The sequence below is a fragment of the Ammospiza nelsoni genome, chromosome 2 (assembly GCF_027579445.1).
Source record: "Ammospiza nelsoni isolate bAmmNel1 chromosome 2, bAmmNel1.pri, whole genome shotgun sequence".
Lineage (NCBI taxonomy): Eukaryota > Metazoa > Chordata > Aves > Passeriformes > Passerellidae > Ammospiza > Ammospiza nelsoni.
In genome coordinates, this window is record NC_080634.1 from 81,644,438 (window position 1) to 81,666,515 (window position 22,078).

At 38.6% G+C, this 22,078-nt stretch overlaps 1 protein-coding gene across 2 annotated transcripts in view; it reads right to left on the bottom strand.

Moving 5' to 3' along the window:
* The window catches only part of FGF14 (fibroblast growth factor 14), a 382,502-nt gene that overhangs the window by 112,222 nt on the left and 248,202 nt on the right, over positions 1 to 22,078 (bottom strand). The window contains exon 1 of one of the 2 annotated variants that reach the window (XM_059493449.1): positions 13,168 to 13,360. The exons of the other annotated variant lie outside the window; for it this stretch is intronic. Within the exon in view, the coding sequence (XP_059349432.1) occupies positions 13,168 to 13,360 (193 nt within the window). Of the gene's footprint in view, positions 1 to 13,167; positions 13,361 to 22,078 lie in introns of those variants that run through there. 2 annotated transcript variants of the gene reach the window in all.

A 22,078-nucleotide genomic window follows, 5' to 3' on the forward strand; every position in this document is an offset into this window, starting at 1 on the left:
ATAATAGAAAGGATTAAGAAAAAATAAGTTCAGTGAAATCTACTGGGGATACAGGGACAGACCTCAAGTCCAGCCACACTTGAAGCTTGACTTCAACCCCAATGCACTGACTGAAATTACATTAATTGCTGTCAGGTAGTTGGTTGTCACAAAACAACTGTTACTCCCCTTAGTCACGTTTAAATGCATGAAACTGAAGAATCAGGGCAGATAGAAGGCATTACAGAACCAATGAAATAAAATTTAAAGTCTGAATAATTCATATAACTTCTTTTTGAACAAATCTGGTATACCTGGCATATTTTTTTAGATGGGACAAGATATGAATGGCAGATTTGCCAGAGTTTTCCCCCATACCATCCCCCTCCTTGGGTAATCAGGTGTTTCACCAATATGGTAACTCAGGATTTGTCTGTCAAAACAGGCTTTGACTGGAAATGCTGTTCTGACAAAATAGAAAACATAGCATGCTTTGCAGTGAAAAGCCTAAACGTCAGTTTGCTTTCCCAGATGACAGAGCAGTCATTTTCTGAACAGCTTTGTTTAATAAGTTGTTGGTATTGCTGATTTTCCAGCTGAAGCTTTTCAGAAGCCAGAGCAGTTTCCAATGCACTACATCCTTCTGTTTGGAGCTCCTTAGGGAGAAGACCACAAAAGACTACTACTCTTTTTTTGGGTTTTGTGTAGTCTCAAGGTGTGGACTTAAGGCATCACACCTTGCAGTGGTCTAAGCCTTGTCACAGCATAGGTAACCATAACTGTGGCCTTGTCTACATCAGAGTGTCATATTCTTCTATTCAAGAGTCCAAGTGCTCATGGAAACAATATCACCACCTTAACTACTTGCCTCAGCAGTCATGTAAATACCCAGAGCATTCATATCCAGCAACCTTAACATTTAATAGCATAACTCATCTGCATGTGTGATGCATCTGCAGACCCACCCTATTGCTAGGATAGTCAAAATAACTTATTCTCTTTTACTGCTTTTTTACTAATTTAATTTGAGGGCACATAGTTACCCAAGTGGCATATAAGCTCTAGGGTATTTGTTCCACTGCTCCCCTTGGAACAAGATGTGAGATCCAGTGCTGATTGATTTTACTTTAATGACTAAGCAACAGCTTCATGGCAAACATTATTTCAGCCATATCTTTGCAATGAAGGAAGGCGGCAACACAGTCCCTGGGATTCCAAATGGCAGGACTGTGCAACTGTGTGTTGGGATGGTTGGAAAACAATCCTGCTCTCTTTCAAAAGCATCTCTGATGATGTTTAGAGGCAAAGGTGGTAGCAAAGAGCTTTCAGAGCTATAGAAATTCATATTTCTTCTTCTTCTTCTGCAGGAATGCAAATAGGAAAATTTCTATCTTGCTCTAAACACAGTCTGAAATACCACAATTAAGAAAACCTATTTAATTTTTTCATCTTCCTCCAAACAGAAACTTAGATACAAGTGTACATCAACATAGAAACTAGTGCCATTCAGAATCAGCTCACTCATGACCTGCCTCACAGTAGTTTATAAAACACTGATCTAATGCCTCCCTACAAAGAGAGAAGAATAAACATAACTACCCATACAATTAAAATGTGGAAAGCCCAACTGCATCCAGTGTACAAAAAGGCCAAGGTCCAATTCATCATGAAAATATTCTCTCAAAGCTCAACAAAGGATACAAAAAATAATAATACTGGTATTTCAACAGTCTTATGCCAAAGATACTTTTGTGTTTCCATGGCAGTAGCCAGTAGAGTCCAAAACTGCGTAATTTTCATGCTACTTAAAAAAAAAGTAAAAAAAAATAAAAAAGAAAAAAGCCTTCTCAGAGATAAAAATTCAACCCAATAACCAAATGGAGACACTCAGGACTCACAGAGCTGTCAACATACTAAAGCCACTGTGCAAGACATTGCTGATATTATGGCAGAAGTGAAGAAACATTTTTTCACATCCTACACAACTATGACATATCCCTAAAAAAGAACTCAGTATGCCACAATCTATTGGACTCAGGATGTGAGTTGTGCCATTAGTCCACTGGTGTCACATCTGAACAGCCCTGGAAAATCAACAGCAAACATCTAAATTGTCCCTAAGTAATAACACACATCTATCTGGGAACCAGTTGGAACAAACACCATTATGCAAGTAAATATTGCACAATCAAAAACTAAGTAGATAAGTAGAATAAAAACAAGTAGCAAGTAGTTAAAGACTATTTCTACATCAGATCATGTTTGTTGTAGTTTGGGTCATCCCTAATACAGTTGATTGCAACAAAATTACCTCAAAGTAAGCAAAACCTTTTTGCTGCTTCAGGCTACAAATGTAGCTGGTATCCCCATGAACTAAAGGAACTAAAGTTCTGAAGTTATCATATTCTAAGTTCATTCTATTCAAAGAGAGTCCTTCAAACAACCTCTGCTATGTCCTGGATGGATGCTAATAGAAATATTAAAAACCCTAAATAGATAGAAATAATAGAAAACCCTAAAAAATATCTCATCTTTACAAGTCTGTGTAATCTAGAACTACTAAGATCTCTAGCCACGTTGCTCAAGTACATTTAGCTTTCCCTTTCCTTAATGTGATTGAAACTTCTGAAAATTTAGCCAAAATTTTCAGTGAATGTTTTTGTAAAAACATCAGCAACATTTTGCCACTAGTTAATTCCCCACAACTACTTTTCTTCAAGCCATGTACTACTTACACCTAAACACTCAGCAAAGAGTAGAAAACAGGCTGATCTTCCTTGCATCCCTCCCTATATTTGAAGCAAAAGCAAACTGTGAAAACCAAAATAACAATACTGTGTGAAGTTGGTAACGAGCTGACAAAATTATAGCTGAGAACCTCTAAGCATAAACAACTTTTAAGATGAGATTCACTATGGTCTCCACAGTTCAGCCACTGAGGCTGCTTAAAACATTTTAATCTGTTTTTATTTAAGCTCTGGAAGTGGAGAGTTTTAGTTGCTCAGATCCTGAATTGTTGACTGTTTATCCCTGACAAATTTTGAACACAACCTGCTCGCTAGTATCCATTGACCCAAAAACATACATCAGTAATTCAACAGAACTGTTTGCTTACTGTGCCAGTCAATTTCAACCATTATGTTTGCACCATAAACCACTGGTAAACAGGATGATGATTGATTGATTGATTGAATTATACTGACTATGATAAGTGGCCCTGAGATGGTTATTGGCTTGATCCAATCATTTTGTCATCACAACGAGATAGAAAGTACTATTCATACTTTGGTTTAATTGCAACAAGATTATTCAGGCTTAACCTGCATTCATTTCTGTAACTTTCAACTTTATGAACACCTGATGAGTCTATTTCTCTCTTGTTAGAGAAAAACACTTTCAAAACAAAAAAACTCTGCAAGTGCTGATAAACCTTTCTAAAATAGAGAACTAGAGAGTATGGCTAATGGGAATGCTTTAGTTTTCCTTCCTTTCTGTGGTTTGGATTCAATTATCTTATTTCTACTGTGATATTCACTGTTTCCAAAGAAAGATGGCTGCTTATTAGTAGCATTCAAGGTTACCAAAGTGTTATAATGCATGTAAATCTGAGCCATCAACTCATTTTGATTTATTTACATGCTTTTTTTTTTGCTCATTTTACACAGAACTTGAAACAGATTATTTGTTATACAGAGCAGCACATATTAATTTTGCAAAGCTTCCCCAAATCATGTGCATTACATCAAAAGATCTGGTTTTAGGGTAGTAACATCACAACCTTACAGTTGTTTAGTACATATAAGCAACTTAGACAACAGAATTTAATGAATTAATTTACATATACCAAAGTGCTTAAATTCTATAGTTCTCAGTTGTACATAAATTGCAAACTTGGGGACATCTGACTTGAGAGCTGAAATTAAAAAACTTTTATTTCTTTTTCCTTAAATAGCTCCTCAAAAGTCACTACTGAAGCTGTGGAAGCAGGTTTGTCATTTGTTTAGCAAAAGTCTGTGGATACATAAACTAGAATGCCAGATAGTTCTACTTCATCAGAAACACTATGAAGTTGAATTTATCAATCTAATGCCTGGAAGAATTCAGCCATACACTAATCTCTGCACAAAAAAGAAAACAAACAAAAAACCAAAAACAAACAAAAAACCCCAACAAATCTCTTCTCAGAATTCAGACTGTTATTTTAAGCAAGACCAAACTACGTTAATTAGGAAGTTAAGACTACGGTCTTGATTTTTTATTTTGTGTGAAAGATGTGTAAGTAGTACGTGCACCAGTCTCTGGTTGGAGTTTGTGATAAACACAAAAGTTTATTATCCAAAGGAAGAGTAAAAGAAAGTAAATACAAAGTAAGATCCAAAGAAAGAATAAAAGTGTTCAGATGAAAAAACTACTTGCTTGGTTGTAAGAACTGATGATGATGATGATGTATATTGTTCACTATCAAAAATTTTCTAATGAGTACCTTAGGAGGAACACAAAAATTTTCAAATCCTTAAAACAAACACAAGCTAAGTTCAATAATACTTGCTAGAAGCAAAAAAAGTTGGCTTTTCTTCAGATTACCTATATCAGCAGAGATCAGTCTCTCAAATTTTCAGCTCCAGGAATAGTTTTCTATTCAAAAATTCTAAAGTATCTTGTGCTATTTTAGAATTATTCCTACTTCTTGGTACAGTCATGATCCCAGATAATTTATAAGATGATGAAAAATAATTACTAGCGGGAGGAATTAAACATTAATTTATTGTGTGTCCTTACACAACCATACTTAGGTCTTCATCTTGTACTCAGGCCTTTACTTGCCTGATGGCAAGCGTGGCTAGTCCTCAGGACTGATGCCAGAAGTGTACTTCCATGTACAAGCCTGGCCAGGCCTCCAACAAGGCAAAACTTGCTCTGGACACAAGGGGAACTTGCTAAATTTTGCTGCTGCAAAGCCCTTCCTACCATGCAAGTTTCTTTCTAATGCCATAGGAAGAGATTCAATAGTTCATTTTGTTGGCTTTAATAATACAGTTTAAAAGGCTGTTTGGAACAAAATATTACACATTTCATGTGTATCGCTTTGATTACATAGAAGGAACTGTTCTCATTACACAGCGAGAAAAGTGAAAGAAGAAAATAGAGCAGTGAAGTTTAAGAGTTCATTTATTTAGTAGTTGCTGGTATACAGATTACAGTGGCAAATTTTTCAACTCATCAGAATTTCATATGAAGAGACACAAATCACTAATTGAGGTAGAGGAATCCAAGTCTCAGTTATACATAAACTACATAGTTGAAAATGACAGGAGCATCTGCTCAAGCTGGAATGTTCACAATGCATAAAGCAGTGAGTGTGTGAACAACTAAACACTCTGTAAATGTTGAAAGATTTTGGAACGGGTACTATAATCCATGAACTACAGAGGTACAAGGAGGAGTGGCTGGAAAAATTTCTTCACCACATTTCCGAACATATGAATTTGTTATAAGATTGTTCCTCAAAACAAAGCAAAGAAGAAATAATCAAGATTAAAACAAAACCAAACGTAAACACTTATTTACTTTATATTCTAGGAAGAAAGCTGCTCTTTATGAGTTACCAATAAGCTTCATACACCATTTTAATCACAAAAGTCTGCTGTTGTATGAAAAACTCTGCTGCAAATTTAGAAAGAAATCATAAGAACTTTCACTTGGTTCATTGTAGAAATGCTCTTTTTCGAAAAAAGCATTTTCATGATCTAAGAATTACATATATGCAATGTTTTTACATAAGTAGGTATATACAAGCCATAAATTTATTACTGACATAAATAGTTACCTTTCACAGAAAATCCTCTTCCCACACTACAGAAACTACTAAAATAAAAGCATAGTAAATTTACTAAAAAGAAATTCCCAACCATTGTTCTAGTTTTAAATGGTAAGTAAGGAAGTCTCTCTACCACTCAGGGAGTGCAAATGCTCATCACAATCAAACAAGAAGCACCTATAACACATTATTGCATTAAGGGAGACCCTGATTCCAGCTCCTACCTCTAGGCTCATAGTTCCTCATGAATCTTTACTGCAAATAAACCTGCTGACCTTTTCTTAAGCCTGACATATCTGCTGTGTGCTGAGTGACTTTGAAATTCAGTAATAAAAATGCCTTGAGGCTTCAAAAGTACTTTTTCATTAGGACATGAAATTCCACTCATATTCACCTGTAAAAAGAACCATTAAAATGCAGATTAATTTAAAACTAATTTCCTTCCTTCCTTCCTTCCTTCCTTCCTTCCTTCCTTCCTTCCTTCCTTCCTTCCTTCCTTCCTTCCTTCCTTCCTTCCTTCCTTCCTTCCTTCCTTCCTTCCTTCCTTCCTTCCTTCCTTCCTTCCTTCCTTCCTTCCTTCCTTCCTTCCTTCCTTCCTTCCTTCCTTCCTTCCTTCCTTCCTTCCTTCCTTCCTTCCTTCCTTCCTTCCTTCCTTCCTTCCTTCCTTCCTTCCTTCCTTCCTTCCTTCCTTCCTTCCTTCCTTCCTTCCTTCCTTCCTTCCTTCCTTCCTTCCTTCCTTCCTTCTGTAAAAAAAAAACACTTTAAACAATCATCTAACAACCAAAACTACATGCTTTATAGGGCCAGGCTTCACAATACTAAAGGAGGAGCAGCTACATTTAGTAACTTGGAGACATCTTGGAATTTGCAAAATAAAGTAGAAAAGGCAGGCTTTGCAATGGAAATGATAGTAAATGATGGTATATTTATATTTTTAAAATGAACTTCTCCAGAGAGAACAGTGTGTGTGCTTGTGTTTCATAAAGCTCAATTTTTCTTACATGAAGCAAAACACTTGATTAATTATTTTTTAAAAATGTTGAGTTTAATAATTTCTTTTTGTGGATTACTGCCAATAAGCTGTCCAGTCTTGTTTCAATTTACAGTAGTTTTATAGCACAGTAACTCCAATGCCTTTCAAAAGTTCTACACCTGGGTAAGGGATTAGAATCAAGATCACAGATGTAATTAAATTGTTTAATTTAGTTACATCCTAGGGATTATACTTTATATCTCAGGAAAAGGATATTCTTCACATTCCTATTTCAGTCACCTCTCTCTAGCTTCATTTATGAGGGTCTGACTGAACATCCAATATCATGCTTATTAGCTTCTACTCACCACTTTACAAAATGGCAACCATAACAACTGGGAATTCTGAAAACCTTGTAGAAACAAGGTTGCTGTAACTTTTTTTCAACACAGTCTATCTATCTAAATTTCATATGAACCTTTTGGCATTTAATCTTTCCAATCTTATGCTAGCTTTCCTTTGAATTACAAAAATTCTCCATTTTTTTGGTTATGTATTTATCTATGGAAATATAAATTTAGGTAAATTTAGGTAACTATTGCTGAAAACAGTTATAGTTTATAACATAGAATCAGAACTTGGTAGTCCTGGACTCTACTCCTGCTCATATCTAACTTAATGGAAATATATATTCCTCCTGGCATCAAAAGCAGCTGGGCTCTTCCTTGGCACCAGGAAGGCACATGTTCCTTCATGCTCAGTCCCACAGGAAAATAAATTGGAATATCTACACTGGATTACTACACAGGTTATCTTATTTATACAATTGAAATGAAAAACTAAACTCCTAAAATCCAGAAATGTTACTGCTACAATATAATGAAAGCATGTTGCTGATTTTTGACCATAATAAAAGAAATTTAAAGCTCTACTAATTTTCTCATCCTTTTCTACCATAGAATAGGAATCTTTTTTCTATTTTCACACTTTTCAGTGTATGTCAGAGCATAAGATCTGAGATAATAATAATAATAATAATAATAATAATAATAATAATAATAAATCTTGAAAACAAAAGTGTGCCTGCTTCAAAGGGTTTCAGTAAAAACTGATGTCACAGTAGGAATACATGCCAGGGGTACATCTTCCTATCTATCACTAACTCCAGTACTTGTATAAGGCAGACAGGAGCTTACACATGACCAAGTAAGACAGACCTCTGTCTACTCACAAAGAAAAATGGAGATCCACAGTTGTGTATCTTCAAAACTATGCTTAGAGTCTAAAGCAAACGACTTCAACAGAAAAATGTTCTGTAATAAACTTTTTGAGTGTCATCTCTATATTGAAATTAATTACTTCTGTCTGTAAGCTGCTGACTTGAAAATTCAAATATAATTTCAAGTTCCAGATTTTGTTTGATTGAAATCAGAGCCTGAAACAATAAAAAATTGCATCTGTTAATAGATTATATATTGCTAAAGGATAAGATTCTGTCATTAAATACAATGTAGAAACCTGACCTCACCTCTAACATTTCTATTGGTACATCACCATGAATCAAAAACCACCTGTACTGTAATTTCCCTTATTGTCTATAATAATCAGATAATTTAGTTCTGCAATCCATTTAATAGATACAATAAGGCATATACTTTACAGGACTATATGTGGACTGAAACTGCCTGAACTTTAGAGATCCAGAAGATCACTCAAGCTTGAAGAGTTCATTTTCTAATGAAGAGTTAAATTGCCAATTACTAAGTGAAGATATTCAAAAGTAATATTAGTATATGAAAGATATTCTGAAATGACACTGTGCTAGAGCACTATCTGTACATTAAATGCCCACTATTCTATCACCCCTGTTTGAGATATTGCTAAAAATCAATAGTCCCTAAAATTTTGTTACCATTTTCAAGCTTTTTTTTCCCATTTGCTCTCAAAGCCAACTCATTCATCACATTTAGACCTACCAGTACCAGCTTAGAATAAAGATTTCATCCCAGGCATTACTGTATTTTTTTAAAAAGCTTCTGATAGCAAGCAAGGGTTGATGTGAAATACTGAATGCATGGGAAAGAAAGCTTGAGACTGAGTCTAGAAAGTCATGTTTTCAAAAATATTTTTAAGTATGCTTAGAATATATTGCATGAAATGTAGCATATTTACACCGTTTCAGTTTGTGATTATCATGCAGTCCTTTGAACAGGTTAATGAAGGAAAAAATGAATGATTTCTTAAATAGACTGTTAAGACTGTGTTTATACTTCCAAAAGGGTTGTGGGTTAATCAATTCCATTTGATGAAAAGTAATGAAAAACATGCAACATCAGTTCAATACCCTGAGAAACAGACAATGCACCTAGACAACGCAAGACCTGTGGGCTTTAGTGAACTGCCAAGAAGAATTAATTATGAGGACAATCTCACAGGAAAGCACAGACACCCTTCTTGGTCTGCTGAAACTTTGAGCAAGGCAGATCATGCAGTGCTGGAGCTTACTCCTGGGAGCGGATGTGGTTTCTGAAGCTTTGGGAAACAAGTCCTGGGCACTCACAAGCACAGATCTCCATTTCAGTTCCACTTTGTTCCACAAGTAGGGGAAGTAGAAACTACTTTCAGCACTATGTATATTGGGAATTATCTTATATCTGAGATTATGGGCCACTCCCACATCTGCCAAAAAACATTAGCTGATCTACTGACGAGTTTTCAAAAATGCTTTCTTTGGAGATTTAAATTACCTTTGTAGATGCAGTAAAATCTAATCAGTGCATTTTCTGAACACGTTCCCTAGGTCTCTCTTTCTTATAAATATTAATGCACAAAATCAGGGGCCAAGCCATCCCAAGATTCATACACTCTATGCATAAATTTAGAAGTTCTTAATGTGGTATTAGCACACAGAAACAGTAAACATCACACTTGGTTTTTAATACATTTAAATGTTGAGTATTTTTCAGTCGAATACTCCCAAAGGACCTAATTAACCAAATGAAGATTTTTCAGATTAGCAAAGCAGATAGATATATAGATGAAAATACAGGCTAAGAAGTTTGAATTTGCACCAATGACAAGCATATGTTTTAATCTCTGTGCTTTGTAGATGCATGAGGTGAAGTGACATTTATTTTCTTCTTTTCATTGGATAGCCCCAGGTTAGATAAGGTTATTTCACATGAAAACAAAATATCTGTCAATCCTCCCACTTGTGATTATATTAACATAAATTAAACATTAAACTATTATAACTAAACAACCTGCAATGCAAGAGAGGATGATTCAAAATTGATTGATGTCTGGCATCAGATAGGCAAGATCTTGGCTTCATGGTTATTTGGGAATTAATGACAGTGATTTGTTTATCAGATGACAGGTAGAACAAAATAAAAATTAAATAATTTTGAAATATCATAATACTAAACAATATGAATCAAAGATGTCCAGTAAATTAAAATTGTTTCATCCACTCAGTAGATTAGCAGACAAGTCTTTCACAGAAATCACTTTGGCAGTTTAATTAACTTATCAAAGTCTTATAAAGGCTGTTTGAAACTATTCTGCCATCTATCATTGGAGCAAATATTTAAGTAAATACAAATTACTCTTTATTCTGTGTGAGCTCCTGGATGTATCTTTAATGCTACCATTTCTAAATGTTAGTCTCCCAAAGCACACTTCTGTTGATATTTTAGTATGCCCCTAAAGGAAGGACTATGAACAGAGAATTTGTTACAATGACAGAAAAAAAAATTCATCAGGGTATACACCAGATCGAAGCATTTTATGCATTCATAATAACTTCATTTTTTTCTAAAATAAATCCCACTGAACAACAACAGTACTAACAGGCATTTTTAAAGAAGACTTTAAAAATCAAGAATATTTTTTAAAGTTTGCTGACATGTTTGCATGTGTGCATATATTGTGTATATCTATTTATCTAATTCACATTCGTACATATATGTACAAGGTTAAATGTGTATTTTTAATTTAAAAAGCAGCATCACCAGTTTTTGCTGCATGACTGTTTCAAAGATGGAAAGACAGTTCCTTTTCATATGTAAGTACAAAGCAAAACACTTTTTTATTTTAAAAACAGTCTTGCTTTTACTGTTCTACATAAAAAAAAAAATCTACATGTAATTCTACTCTTCCATTGAATTGTATGAGAATGCTACAGATGTTTTGTCACATCTCGATTAGCTCATTTTTCACAATGCTCTTGTGACACTCTGTATCATTTACACAGGTTTATTTGTCAAAATCCCATAGCACCTTTCTGACAACAGATGTTTTGAAATTCATCCTATTTTGCTTGGCAAAGACTTATTTAATGGATTTGACAGTATGATTTCAGTGACAAATTCACTGGCCATTTAACTCAGTTTAGAAAACCTAAAACCAGACTCTGATAAATGTTCATTTTGTAATTCTTATAATGTATTTTAAAGGAATTGCCCTTATAAAATAGGGTTTGTTTGGGTTTTTTCACAAATGATTATTCACTCAAATCTATCCTGCATAAGATGTTTAAGTAAAGACTTTGGCTTGATTACTTCTTCAGTTTGTCTCTTAAATAGAATGCAACTTTGAATCCACAGGTATTCCATGTATCACTTTGTGCATCAGGAACAGAGATAGTAAAAGCTATGATAGCATTTTTTTCAGCAGGAATTCTTCCAGATGAGCATTAATTCTGAGACCTTAATGTGAACCAATGGATAAATATCCCCATGTCTCATCATGAAGGAAGATAAACTCTGGGGTCTGATACTGCAGATTTTAGTGGTGAACAGCCCTTGTTCTGACTGCTCTTGCTGAAATGTTCTGTGTCAGTGGTACAGGTTAACAGTGGAGTTATGTTCTAATTCAGGTCTCTTTTTCAGGAATGTGACAAAGTGCCTTATGAAAAATGAATGAATGAAAAAGGATTAATTCAAAAGTCTCTTTAAAGCCCCTTCTCACCTAAAAAAATGTTTGGCATCTCAGCACTGCAAGGCAGTCCTCTCTTCCTCAAATAGTAATACTGTCAAATACAGATTTTCCCCCAAAAAGACGGCACAGGTGGTCAAACACAATTGCTGTTAGCAATCCCTAAACTTGTTTTCCTGAAGAGTATTACTTATAAAAATTCACCATCATAAACCAGATAATCTAGTCTTTTAAAGCACACATAGACCTCTCTGAAAAAAGCCACCATAGATTTTGCCACTGACATTTTCCTGCTCATCTTCACTGTATCCCTGTACTATCTAAAAATGGCAAGATTTGGCTTGCATTAGGAGTCACAATAAATAATTTTACTGCAAGAAAGCCATGTAAAAATAAAATTGTGTGGACTTTGTTGATTTACGTTTTTTCAAATGTGAGCCATGGAAAAGAAGGAGGAAGCATCAATCAGGAGAGTTCCCTGATTATGCTTAAAATGCTCTTCCGACCCAACCTAAAGAGGAGCTGTAGTATACATACCAAACCACAACACATGGTGGCATTCTCTATAATGTAACAGAGGGTGGTTTGTACTTTATCACTGACTGGTAGGTATTCGCCATGCTTCAAGTGATACTTAACATTTTCACTCTTCAAAATATAATAATTTTGTTATAAAACTACTTTTTTCCTGAGGACAATAGAGTAAGTCATTACCATTTCTGAATGCTGCTTAATTTATTTTTTTTTTAATTAGAGAAGTCACTGCAACACCATTTTAGTCCTTTTATTTCTAGGGTTCTAATACAAAGTACTGGATAGAAGGCAATCAGCAAGGTACCAGTTTTCTCCACTGACTCCTGGTCATCTACCCTGAAGAAGAGCTGCCTGCAAAACCTGCTGGTCTGCAGGGCAAGGCCCTGGCTGGGAACGGGCAACAGGCACCTGGGTACCCACAGGGATGCTGAGAAGCTCTCCCACAGCAGCCGGACTTGCCTTACCTCTCACTGTGTGCTGACTGGGAAGTCACCGAGCGAGCAGCGGGGAGGGACCCCGTCACCACAGCCAGGCTGCACCTGCACTTTGGTGGCTCAGGGAAGGGGCTGGCGACCGCCGGCCCCCGGACACCGGACACCCAGAGCGCCGTGCGCTCTTTGTCCTTCAGAGAGACACACAGGCGAGACGGAGAGGTTCGGGGCGGCGGGCAGGGCTCCCTGAGGGGCTTGCTGCGCCTGTCGTGACCCACACCGGAGCCCCGGCGCCGACAGCGGGGCAGCCAGGCTGGCCCGGGGGTCCCGACTGCAGGCTGCAGCCCGTGGAGCCCTGGCCCGCCGCCGGGGAGCCGGGAGCCGCGGGCGGGCAGGACCGGGGCGGCGCCCGGCCCGGGAAGTTTCTCGCCACAGGTTGTCCCCTCCCGCCCGCCCCCCGGGAGCCGCGGGCGGGCCCGGCCACAGGGACGCACCTTGGCGCCGCAACCGCCGCTTCTTGAGCCCGAAGATGCGGACCTTGGAGAAGATGTCCACCAGGTTGCCATTGCAGAGCCCGCGGTTCTTGTTGGGGCTGTTCCGCCTCCTGCTGGCCGAGGGCCGGTCCCAGTGCTGCTCCCTCGCCTGCCGCTTCTGGCGGATCAAGCCGCTGGCGATGGCCGCTGCCATGGCTGCTCGCCGGCTCGCCCACGCCGGGCAGGGAGGAGGGAGGCGGCGAGGCGCTCAGCCCCGGCGGGATCCCATCCCCGGGGGCGAGGGCGAGCGGGAGCCTCCTCCGGCCCGGGGCGCGGCTGCGGAGGGGCGCCCGCACCGTGCGGCCGGCGGGAGCTGCCGCCGCCAAGGGTCACCGCATGGGTGCCCGCCGTCCCCCCCGCCGTGTCCCGGCGCAGGGGCTCCTGCTCGGGCGGGCGTCTGCCGGCGGGCTGGCGGGGCGAGCGGGACTCGGGGCAGAGCCGCGCCCGGAAGGCTCCGGTCGGGTCGGGTCGATCGAGTCGGGTCGGGTCCGCCCGGCAGCGTCGCCTCCCGGGGCTGCCCCTCAGCCCCGAGCCGCCGCCGCCCGCTCGCCCGGCGCTGCCATCGCCACGGCCGGGGCGGCTACCGCCGCCTCTCCCCGGCTCCCGCCTGATGATTGCCAAGTGCTTTAGAAATCAGCATCTGGAGAGAGCAATCTTCTTCTCCGGGGAGAACTGTAGTCACGGCTCCTCGGTCCCACCCCGCTCCAGCCTCCCCTACACACGCACACACACACACACACACACACACACACACACACACACACAGAGGCACACACACACACAGGCACGCACCGCTGGAGCTTCTTTTTGTCCTCCCCAAGGCGAGGGGCGGCGAGGGTGCAAGCAGTGGAGGAGGGGGAATGGGTTAAGACAGAAGAAAAAAGCACAGAGGGAGAGAGGCGGAGGGACGGGCTGATGCTGATGTGGTTTTCTGGTGGGAACCGGGAGGTTCCCTGTGGATCCGCCGCCAGCTGCCTCTGCCCCCCGTTAGGCTTCCAGGTGGCTTCGTGCGGGGCTCCCTTCCCGGGGAAAGAAGGAGGGCTCTGCGAGCTGCCGGAGGGGCGTATGGCCCTCCCCGTTCTCCTTCGCCCGCCCCGGCACTCCGAGGATCCCTCTCTCACGCACCCTCTCTCCAGCTCCCCGGCAGCGGCTCCCTGCCGGCCGCCCCCCACCCCCAGCGGTGACACCGGCACCTGTCCCCGTCCCCAGGCGGGAAGCGGCAGGCAGGGCGGGCGGGACACCGCGGGAGCCGGAGGCAGGGCGGGCGGGCCAGGGACACGGCGCTCCGCCAAGGACACCCTGCCCCGCGCAGTGCCCCCGCCCGCCCCCTCGGCCCCCAGGCAGGAGCGGACCGAGCAGCAGGGAACTCTGGGGTTCTGCCTCATGGGAAGGTTTTGGAGCCGTGAGCTGAGGGGCTGAGGGGACCTTCAACTCAAATATCAAAGGGATTACATGGGGCACCCACAAACAGCCACAGCAGGTGGATTTACTAATCCCCAGCACCGTGTAAAATTACAGGCTATGTCTTGGAGCACTTAAGGAAGCACCAGCCAAGCTCACTAGACACAGAAAACCCCGAGAAGTTCATAAGGCACTGCAAATAGTAAATACCATGTAATATAAGACATCCCATTTATTTCCTTTCACCTTTTACTGTTGGCTCGTCTCCCTTTTCAAATAATGGCCCAAAGTTTTTTGAATTTACTTTCTGCAAGCCTAATGGTTAAACTTCCTGAAGTTTTAGCTAGCCAGAGGAAATTAGAGAAAGAAAACAAGCAGCTACACAGAAAAATATTGTTAGCCTCTAAAGAAGGGCAGATGCTTGCACAGGCAATTATCATGTATTATCTATTTTTATACTGTTTTCACAGTGCTCTAATCTCTTATTAGATGGTGTTGAGGGGTTTTTGTTTTGCTTTGGTGCTTCGGTGCTTTTTTGTTTTGTTTTGGTTTTGGTTTGTTTTGTTTTGTTTTGTTTTTGTGGTTGCTTTTCGGGTTTTTTTAACGGGCTTGAAAGTGTAGATATTCACCCAGAAAAATTCACTCTTTTGCAATACAGAACCAAGTACAGGTTCTTGTTTCAGCAGAGGCTTCAGCTTCTTTGATATTGACCATTTTCCCCCCTAAATCCTTTAATCTACAAAGCACTATTTTTATACATAGGGCAAAAGTGTATGGTGGGAACTCCAGTATACAGGGATTTTGTATTAATACTAGACCAACTAGGAACAGAACATGCACAATCGGATCTGGATAATACATTTTAATTCTATTTAAAAGTGTCTCTAAAGAGATTCAGCTAAGACTCATTGGATTTCCTATCTGGCAATTTTTACAGAGCAGCAATTTCCTTACAACGGTTACAATTGCCTTAACTAATGCAATTAGACAGAGAGGTGGTTATTAAAAAAAATAAAATTAAATTTCAATGTAGTATTTTTGCATACTGCTGTCTTTTTCCTTCCTCCTCAAAAGTGGACAAGGCACGGAGTGGCGTTCCTTAGACCCCTCAAGAGAAAAGCGCTGCCCCAGTGCGCGGGCCCGGCCCCGGGCCCTGTCCCTGTCCCTGTCCCGCCTGGTTCTGCCTTCAGCACCACGGACAGCGCAGCAGCGGTGGCCGCGCACGGTCGGGGACACCCCGGCCCCACCGCGGGGAGCGGGCAGGACACAGCCCAAAGTCTGCTCGACTTGGCTGCTGGCTCCAAACAAAGGAATGAATGAGAGCGAGTAGAGTGAAACAGAGGCCAGCCACCCACTATCTCTCAGGAATGCAGAGGTACAATACAACCCTAACATTTGTGTGAGAAACTCCAAAAGGATGTGGATCCCAAGTCCCTCTCTAGAGCACCAGATGATGCTATGCATCATATACTATCTACTACTATTGTTCCTTTCTATATTTTCCTTCAAATCCTGGGCCTGTGCCAAAACACTCTGACATTTCTCAACCACATGATGCTCGGTTGAGAAAGAAAAGCAAGATAGAGGGTGAAAACGGGTGGTATGCCTATAGACAAAGAGAAAATGTGTTTCTTACTCCAGAGATTAAAACGAAAAAGAAAACAAGAAAAGCTTTGTACTCACATCTCAGAAATGCAGAGCAGTTGTTTACATCTTGGGGTTTTACAAAGAAAACTCAAGAGAGCCATCTGGTGTCCTAACCTGTGATAAAATGTGTGCAATTCTAGTCCAAGTGAAGGTTCTGCTAACAGATGGATTGCACAAGTATGAACATATCAGATACCTTAAAAACTGGGAACTGCATGAGTATATGCATTTAGGGCAAATGGATATATCCTAGGTATGACATATTTTACATTAAAACAGAGTTTTATCTCTGATTAACAAAACTTTAGATATGAAAACAAATTATTAAAAGGCAAAGAGGGGGAGAAAAGGCTTTCAGTGCTTTCTACTCTCCCATCTATTAATTTCTAACTGGTATTTTATTATGGATTTCAGAATTTTTCTAAACAAAAACATTATAGAATCTATAAAATTTCTTTTTTTGATGAATTTTATACTAAAAATTAAATGTATATAAAGTGTGTATAAAATACTTGGTTTTTTATATGTTAGGGGATGAAACATTATTATTCCTTTTTTTTAATGTATTACTGAGAAGAAACCATATTCCATTTCAGCTAATTTAACATGTAAATTTCAATGTGACCTTTTTAGTCATGAAAGTTCAATACTAAAATATACACCATTGTTGTTTGCATATGTGCACGTACCAGAGATACATAAAATGCTTTTATGAGAAATTCAATTAGGAAAAATGCTATTCAATGCTTTATAGTCTATTCTGCCTAGATCCATAAGCTACAAAATGTATAGAACTTAAAGTGTCATCTTTACACATTATGGGCTTTGGGTTTTTTCTTTTTTATTGATTTATTTTGACTTATTATATGTCTTGCAATAACTTGGATAATGTTACAAGCTGCAGAGTAATGCAGTTCAATGCAGTCATGCGCACACACTCCACCCAAATTTTCTCCTCCCAGATATCCTGAAACCACTCTTGATATCCAAACAAAATAAATCAAATAAAGCCTAAATTTCTTACAAGCAGATATTTTCTACAAGTGCAAAATGTCAGATTATTACATTACTACTAAACATGTTTAAGTTTCATGAGCTATGGTGAAGTTTTTACTGCACTTGCCTGCGAAGAGTAGGGCACGCAGAGTTCAGTTGTCCAGTTAAATACACTAGAAGATGATGAGGTAAAGTCAGCTTACATTCTGGAAGTCATTAATAAAGTATAGTGAATCTAGATGTTCTTTCAGACTCTACAGAGTTTTGTGTCTTTGCAAACGTTTTGTTTTTTCCTTTGGAAGATGTTGTGTTCTATAGCAGCACAAGTACTAGCACCTTGCTCCTTATACCATTCAAAACAGAAAGGATGGTCTAGGGTTAAAAAGTACCAATTTAGGCCTAACAATTCAAAGGCATGCATAAAAGTACATCTAGACCAATGGGAAAATTTAATATTCCAAGAAGAGACATTTCAGGAATGGAGAAATTACTTGTTTCTAAATTGTGATGGATTTATTTAATCACCCATGTGGTGCTTCTGATCAGACTGATTGCCAAATTACTGTTTCCAGCTGAAGTTGTAATTCTGATTTGTTGCTTCTGACAAAAACAAATTATTGAAGGTTGCTGGTAGTTTAGGTGGACCATAATTAAAGTGTCTAAATTCAATGTACATACTAAGACCCCTCCACTCCCTCAAATATCATAAGAAATTGTGATACAGTCCTACAAATAGAATTATTTATGTAATTGTATAACTGATATACTCCCAAGGCACACAGTATGTATGTATAGGGAGGATGAGTGCTGGTAAGCAACAGTAACTTTCAATTCTTGATTTAAATGTCTTGAGGGAAAAAGATGGAGCAGGAGAAGTAATGACTTCAACAAGGTGAAACATAATCTATGGCTTACTCTATAGGTTGGTAAGTGTTTAATTGTACAAAACTGAACAAGCTAGAAAAATGTTTGTCAACTTGAAAGCTCACATCTTTCATGAGCAGACCAGTATGAACATATTAAAGCATAGATAATAATTCCTTTTTCAGATAGCTTATATGCATTCCATGTTTATAAGAAGACTAGTACAATATGTTTGTGCAATGAGCTGTTAACAGTTTAAATTAGGTCAGTTTTATATGTTCTTGTCTATTAATCTGGATATAATTCTCCTTATAAGTTATTGTTAGTTTCCCAAAAGGCAATGTACTATGAAGCACTGAAGTTTAAAATCCTTAACACCCTGAACACTTGAGTGATAAGACTTTGATAAGACTTTGAAGATAAGACTCATTGATAAGACTTTGAAGAACATTAAGAACAAAATTTGTTTAACATGATAATATGTTTCACAGAATTCGGATTTCTATCATTTCACACTTCTTTGTGTCAAAAGCACTCAGCTTTCAGTCTCAACATTCACAATGTACTTGAGGAGCCAAAATCATACCTATTAAAATTACTAAATACATAGAAGGTCCTATGGAGTCACTTGTTTAAATAGATCCAGTGAATCCGTTTAATTAAGATAAAAGTAAGCTTCCAATATATTGTTCAAAGAACTGCACATACTTTAACCAGCTTCTTCACAGGATTTGGCTTATGTATCCAACTCATAAGAAAAAACATTAAAACATGATTCCTGTATACGCAAGAATATATTAATGCACCATGCAAGGCAGTCTAGCACTAGATGACTGGTTATGCAGAGAACTACCAAAACATTCTATTCAAGTATAAACACTATTCAAATACAGAACACCTGCAATGCTGCCTATAGCAGCTCAGGTGCAATATTTCTTCTGCATTCACATATTACATTCATTTCTTTCACATACTTCCTGAGATACATCCATAACTCAAAGGACTAAGTAGCTCTACACTAGATATTGACTTATTCTTTAGACATTACATGATTCTTAGATTTCTTTTACTTTTGCTTTTTTTTTACTTTGCTGTCCCCCTTTCCTCTCCAATGCTAAATTGCACGGATTATGCTGTAGTAATGAGCCTTATGAATAGTCTTGTATCTAGGAAAATACCTGCTTTCATTCAGAGTTTCATTTTTTATTCCATGGGCTAAGTCTTCATCCTTCAACAGGGGGGAAAAGGTGGATGAAGATTCTTAATGCTATTTTTAACAATTGATCTTTTGGCCAGATAAGATGTATGATTACAGCTGCACACTTCTAGCAAAGCTCCTGTGACACCTTTCATGACCCTTTCTGTTTTTCACTCTATCTTTCCTCTACTTCTGATATCACTTCTTTTGAGACCAGGTGAACAAAAGAAACCAGCTGGGTTGACAGGAGTATCTGTACAGCACAGAGATCATATAAGGATCACCAAAATAGCTCACCCAGACCCAAAACTTAAACCCAAGAAGTTTCTTTTAAACAATTAATGACAACAGTGAAGGAAGAAAAAATAAAGAAATAATCAAGACCACTTTCAGTATATAGTCCAAAAAAGTAATTAAAAATCAAATACTTTGTGGTTTCTGCAGTGACATATATAATATTTTATCTTTAAAAATGAAATAATCTCTTTAAAGAGAGGTTTGTAATAACTGATAACAGATACACATTACCATTAATTTTGTTCTTACTAAAGCTAATAGCAGATCTGCCACAAGACTGCTTCAAACAAGGCTCTGGTGACACAAGCCAGAAAAAGGACTGTCATTAAAGAAAAACAAACACAAACAGCATCCCCCCACCCCCCATCTTTAGTCCACACAGCTGCAGAGAGCAGTTTAAGATTTAGAGGCCTAAAAACAGCATGGAGAGCTTCTTCATTAATATGCACAGCTTAAGCCAACATCTGTTGCGTTTACTTATCTAGCCACAGCAGGACTTGTCTGCTTGGCCTGACTTCTGGAACATGCAACAGACTTTGCTGTTATTCTCTCAAGTAACTGAAAGTCCCTGTAAGGCGAGTCTGCTTAATTTTGTTCTACAGAAACAAAGGAAACACTGTCCCTAAGAAATTCAGTCTCTACAGTGAATTGGCTCTGGAGTCAGTGCAGCTGGAAGAGCATGTAAGCTGCTCTACCTGTTGCATGCTACTCTCCAGCGAGGATTTCCTGCACCTAGAACATATTTGCAAATGGATTTCTTGCTTTCCTTGGAACCAGTATGAAAACACATGACAATATGAGAAGAAAATGTGCAGTACTTCTGAACCATTGGAACAAGGAAGATGTTGGATTTTGACCATCTCACAGAGATCCAGGAGAAAAGTACTTTATTACAAAAAGCACATTAAAATAAAATACTGAACAGAAAAGATAGTATGAGCAGAGATGTACATAAATTGCTATCTTGAGAAGCCGAAGAATGATTCCCTCAAAAAGCATCTAATAATCTTTTAAGTATAAAAAGTGATTTTTACCAGTGACAGGAGGAGCTGCAGCATGTCTGCCCATGCACATGAATGCACACATGCACACACAAAAACATCCACAACAACACTTTGTTTCTTGGAAGAAAGCATGAAAAATAGTCTCTGCCAAATAATCTAGGAAAAAATGATCTTATTTTCTGCTATGTGACCTAGAATTGACAGTGTAATTAATTTAAGATAACTTTCAGATAGTTATCTTTGTTTGCAATTATTCTGCTTTTGTTAACTTTTGAATAACTTTGGATTTGCAATCCCTTTGATACTATTTTAAAGACATTTACAAGGAAAAAATAAACAAAAACAAAACTAACATCCCATTTTTTTCTTGTTCAAGAGGTAAGATCATACAGTATTTCTCTGGGTACTGAAGGGAGAAAATAGAGATACAGAACAATTCTGGCTAATACCATGTTCATCTAAAGGGTAAGCCTTGATTCCCTCTCAAGTCTAATCAAATAGACATGACCATTCCTTTGGGGTTTAGACACAACCAATATCCTCTGAAAAAAGTCCCATACTCTGTTCCCCTTTCCAAGCAAACAGAAAATTCAGTGCACTTTCTAACACTTCATTGAATGCAACAAACTGGTGTCAGATATAAATCTCTGAATAACAAGTATGGCTATCTTCTTGTCAGTTAATCTAGATTTTTAGAAGTATCTGACAAGCTAATATAGTTTATATTAGCATAGGAACAGATTTTTCCTTTCTCCCCCTCAATGTTTCTTTCACTCTATATTATTTTCTTTCACTGAAAGATTTCCTTTGCATTGACACACAATTGTTAAGAAAAAGATGCAAACAAATATTATCTATTACAAAAACAAACAAACAAACAAACAAACAAGCAAACAAAAAAAAAAACACCAGGAGGAAACTTTTCAGATTTCACTCTTCTCTTGTCTCTTTGATAATCAGTTTAATTCAGCTCTAGCTTCATCAGCAGCAGTGGTACTTGCTGTATCAGCATTTCCATTTTACTTCTTCCAAAACAGAAACATTTATTTCTTCTACGCTTTTTTATGTCTTTAAAAAAATCCTAACAAAATCAGTAATGAATGCTTTGACCTAAGGAGAAAAAAAAACGACCTTAAGGACTTCTGCTTACCCATCTTGTTACTTATATGATCATCAAGATCATATCAAAACATCAAGACAAGTTTCACAGACTTTTGCTATCTTTTTATTTATTTTCGATGATGATGATGCTAGATATAATATAATGAATACTAGAACTATTTTTAAATCCTGAAAAAATTGGAGTCCCTGTTTATGTTACTGTGGTGACATTCCTGGCTATTAGTTCAAATACCACAGTATTTATTATTAGTGGTAACAGCATGAATACTTCTAATATAGTGACCTTATTTTACAACCCAGTCTTACAGAGTCAACACAAAATATCTGACATTTAAGACTTAAC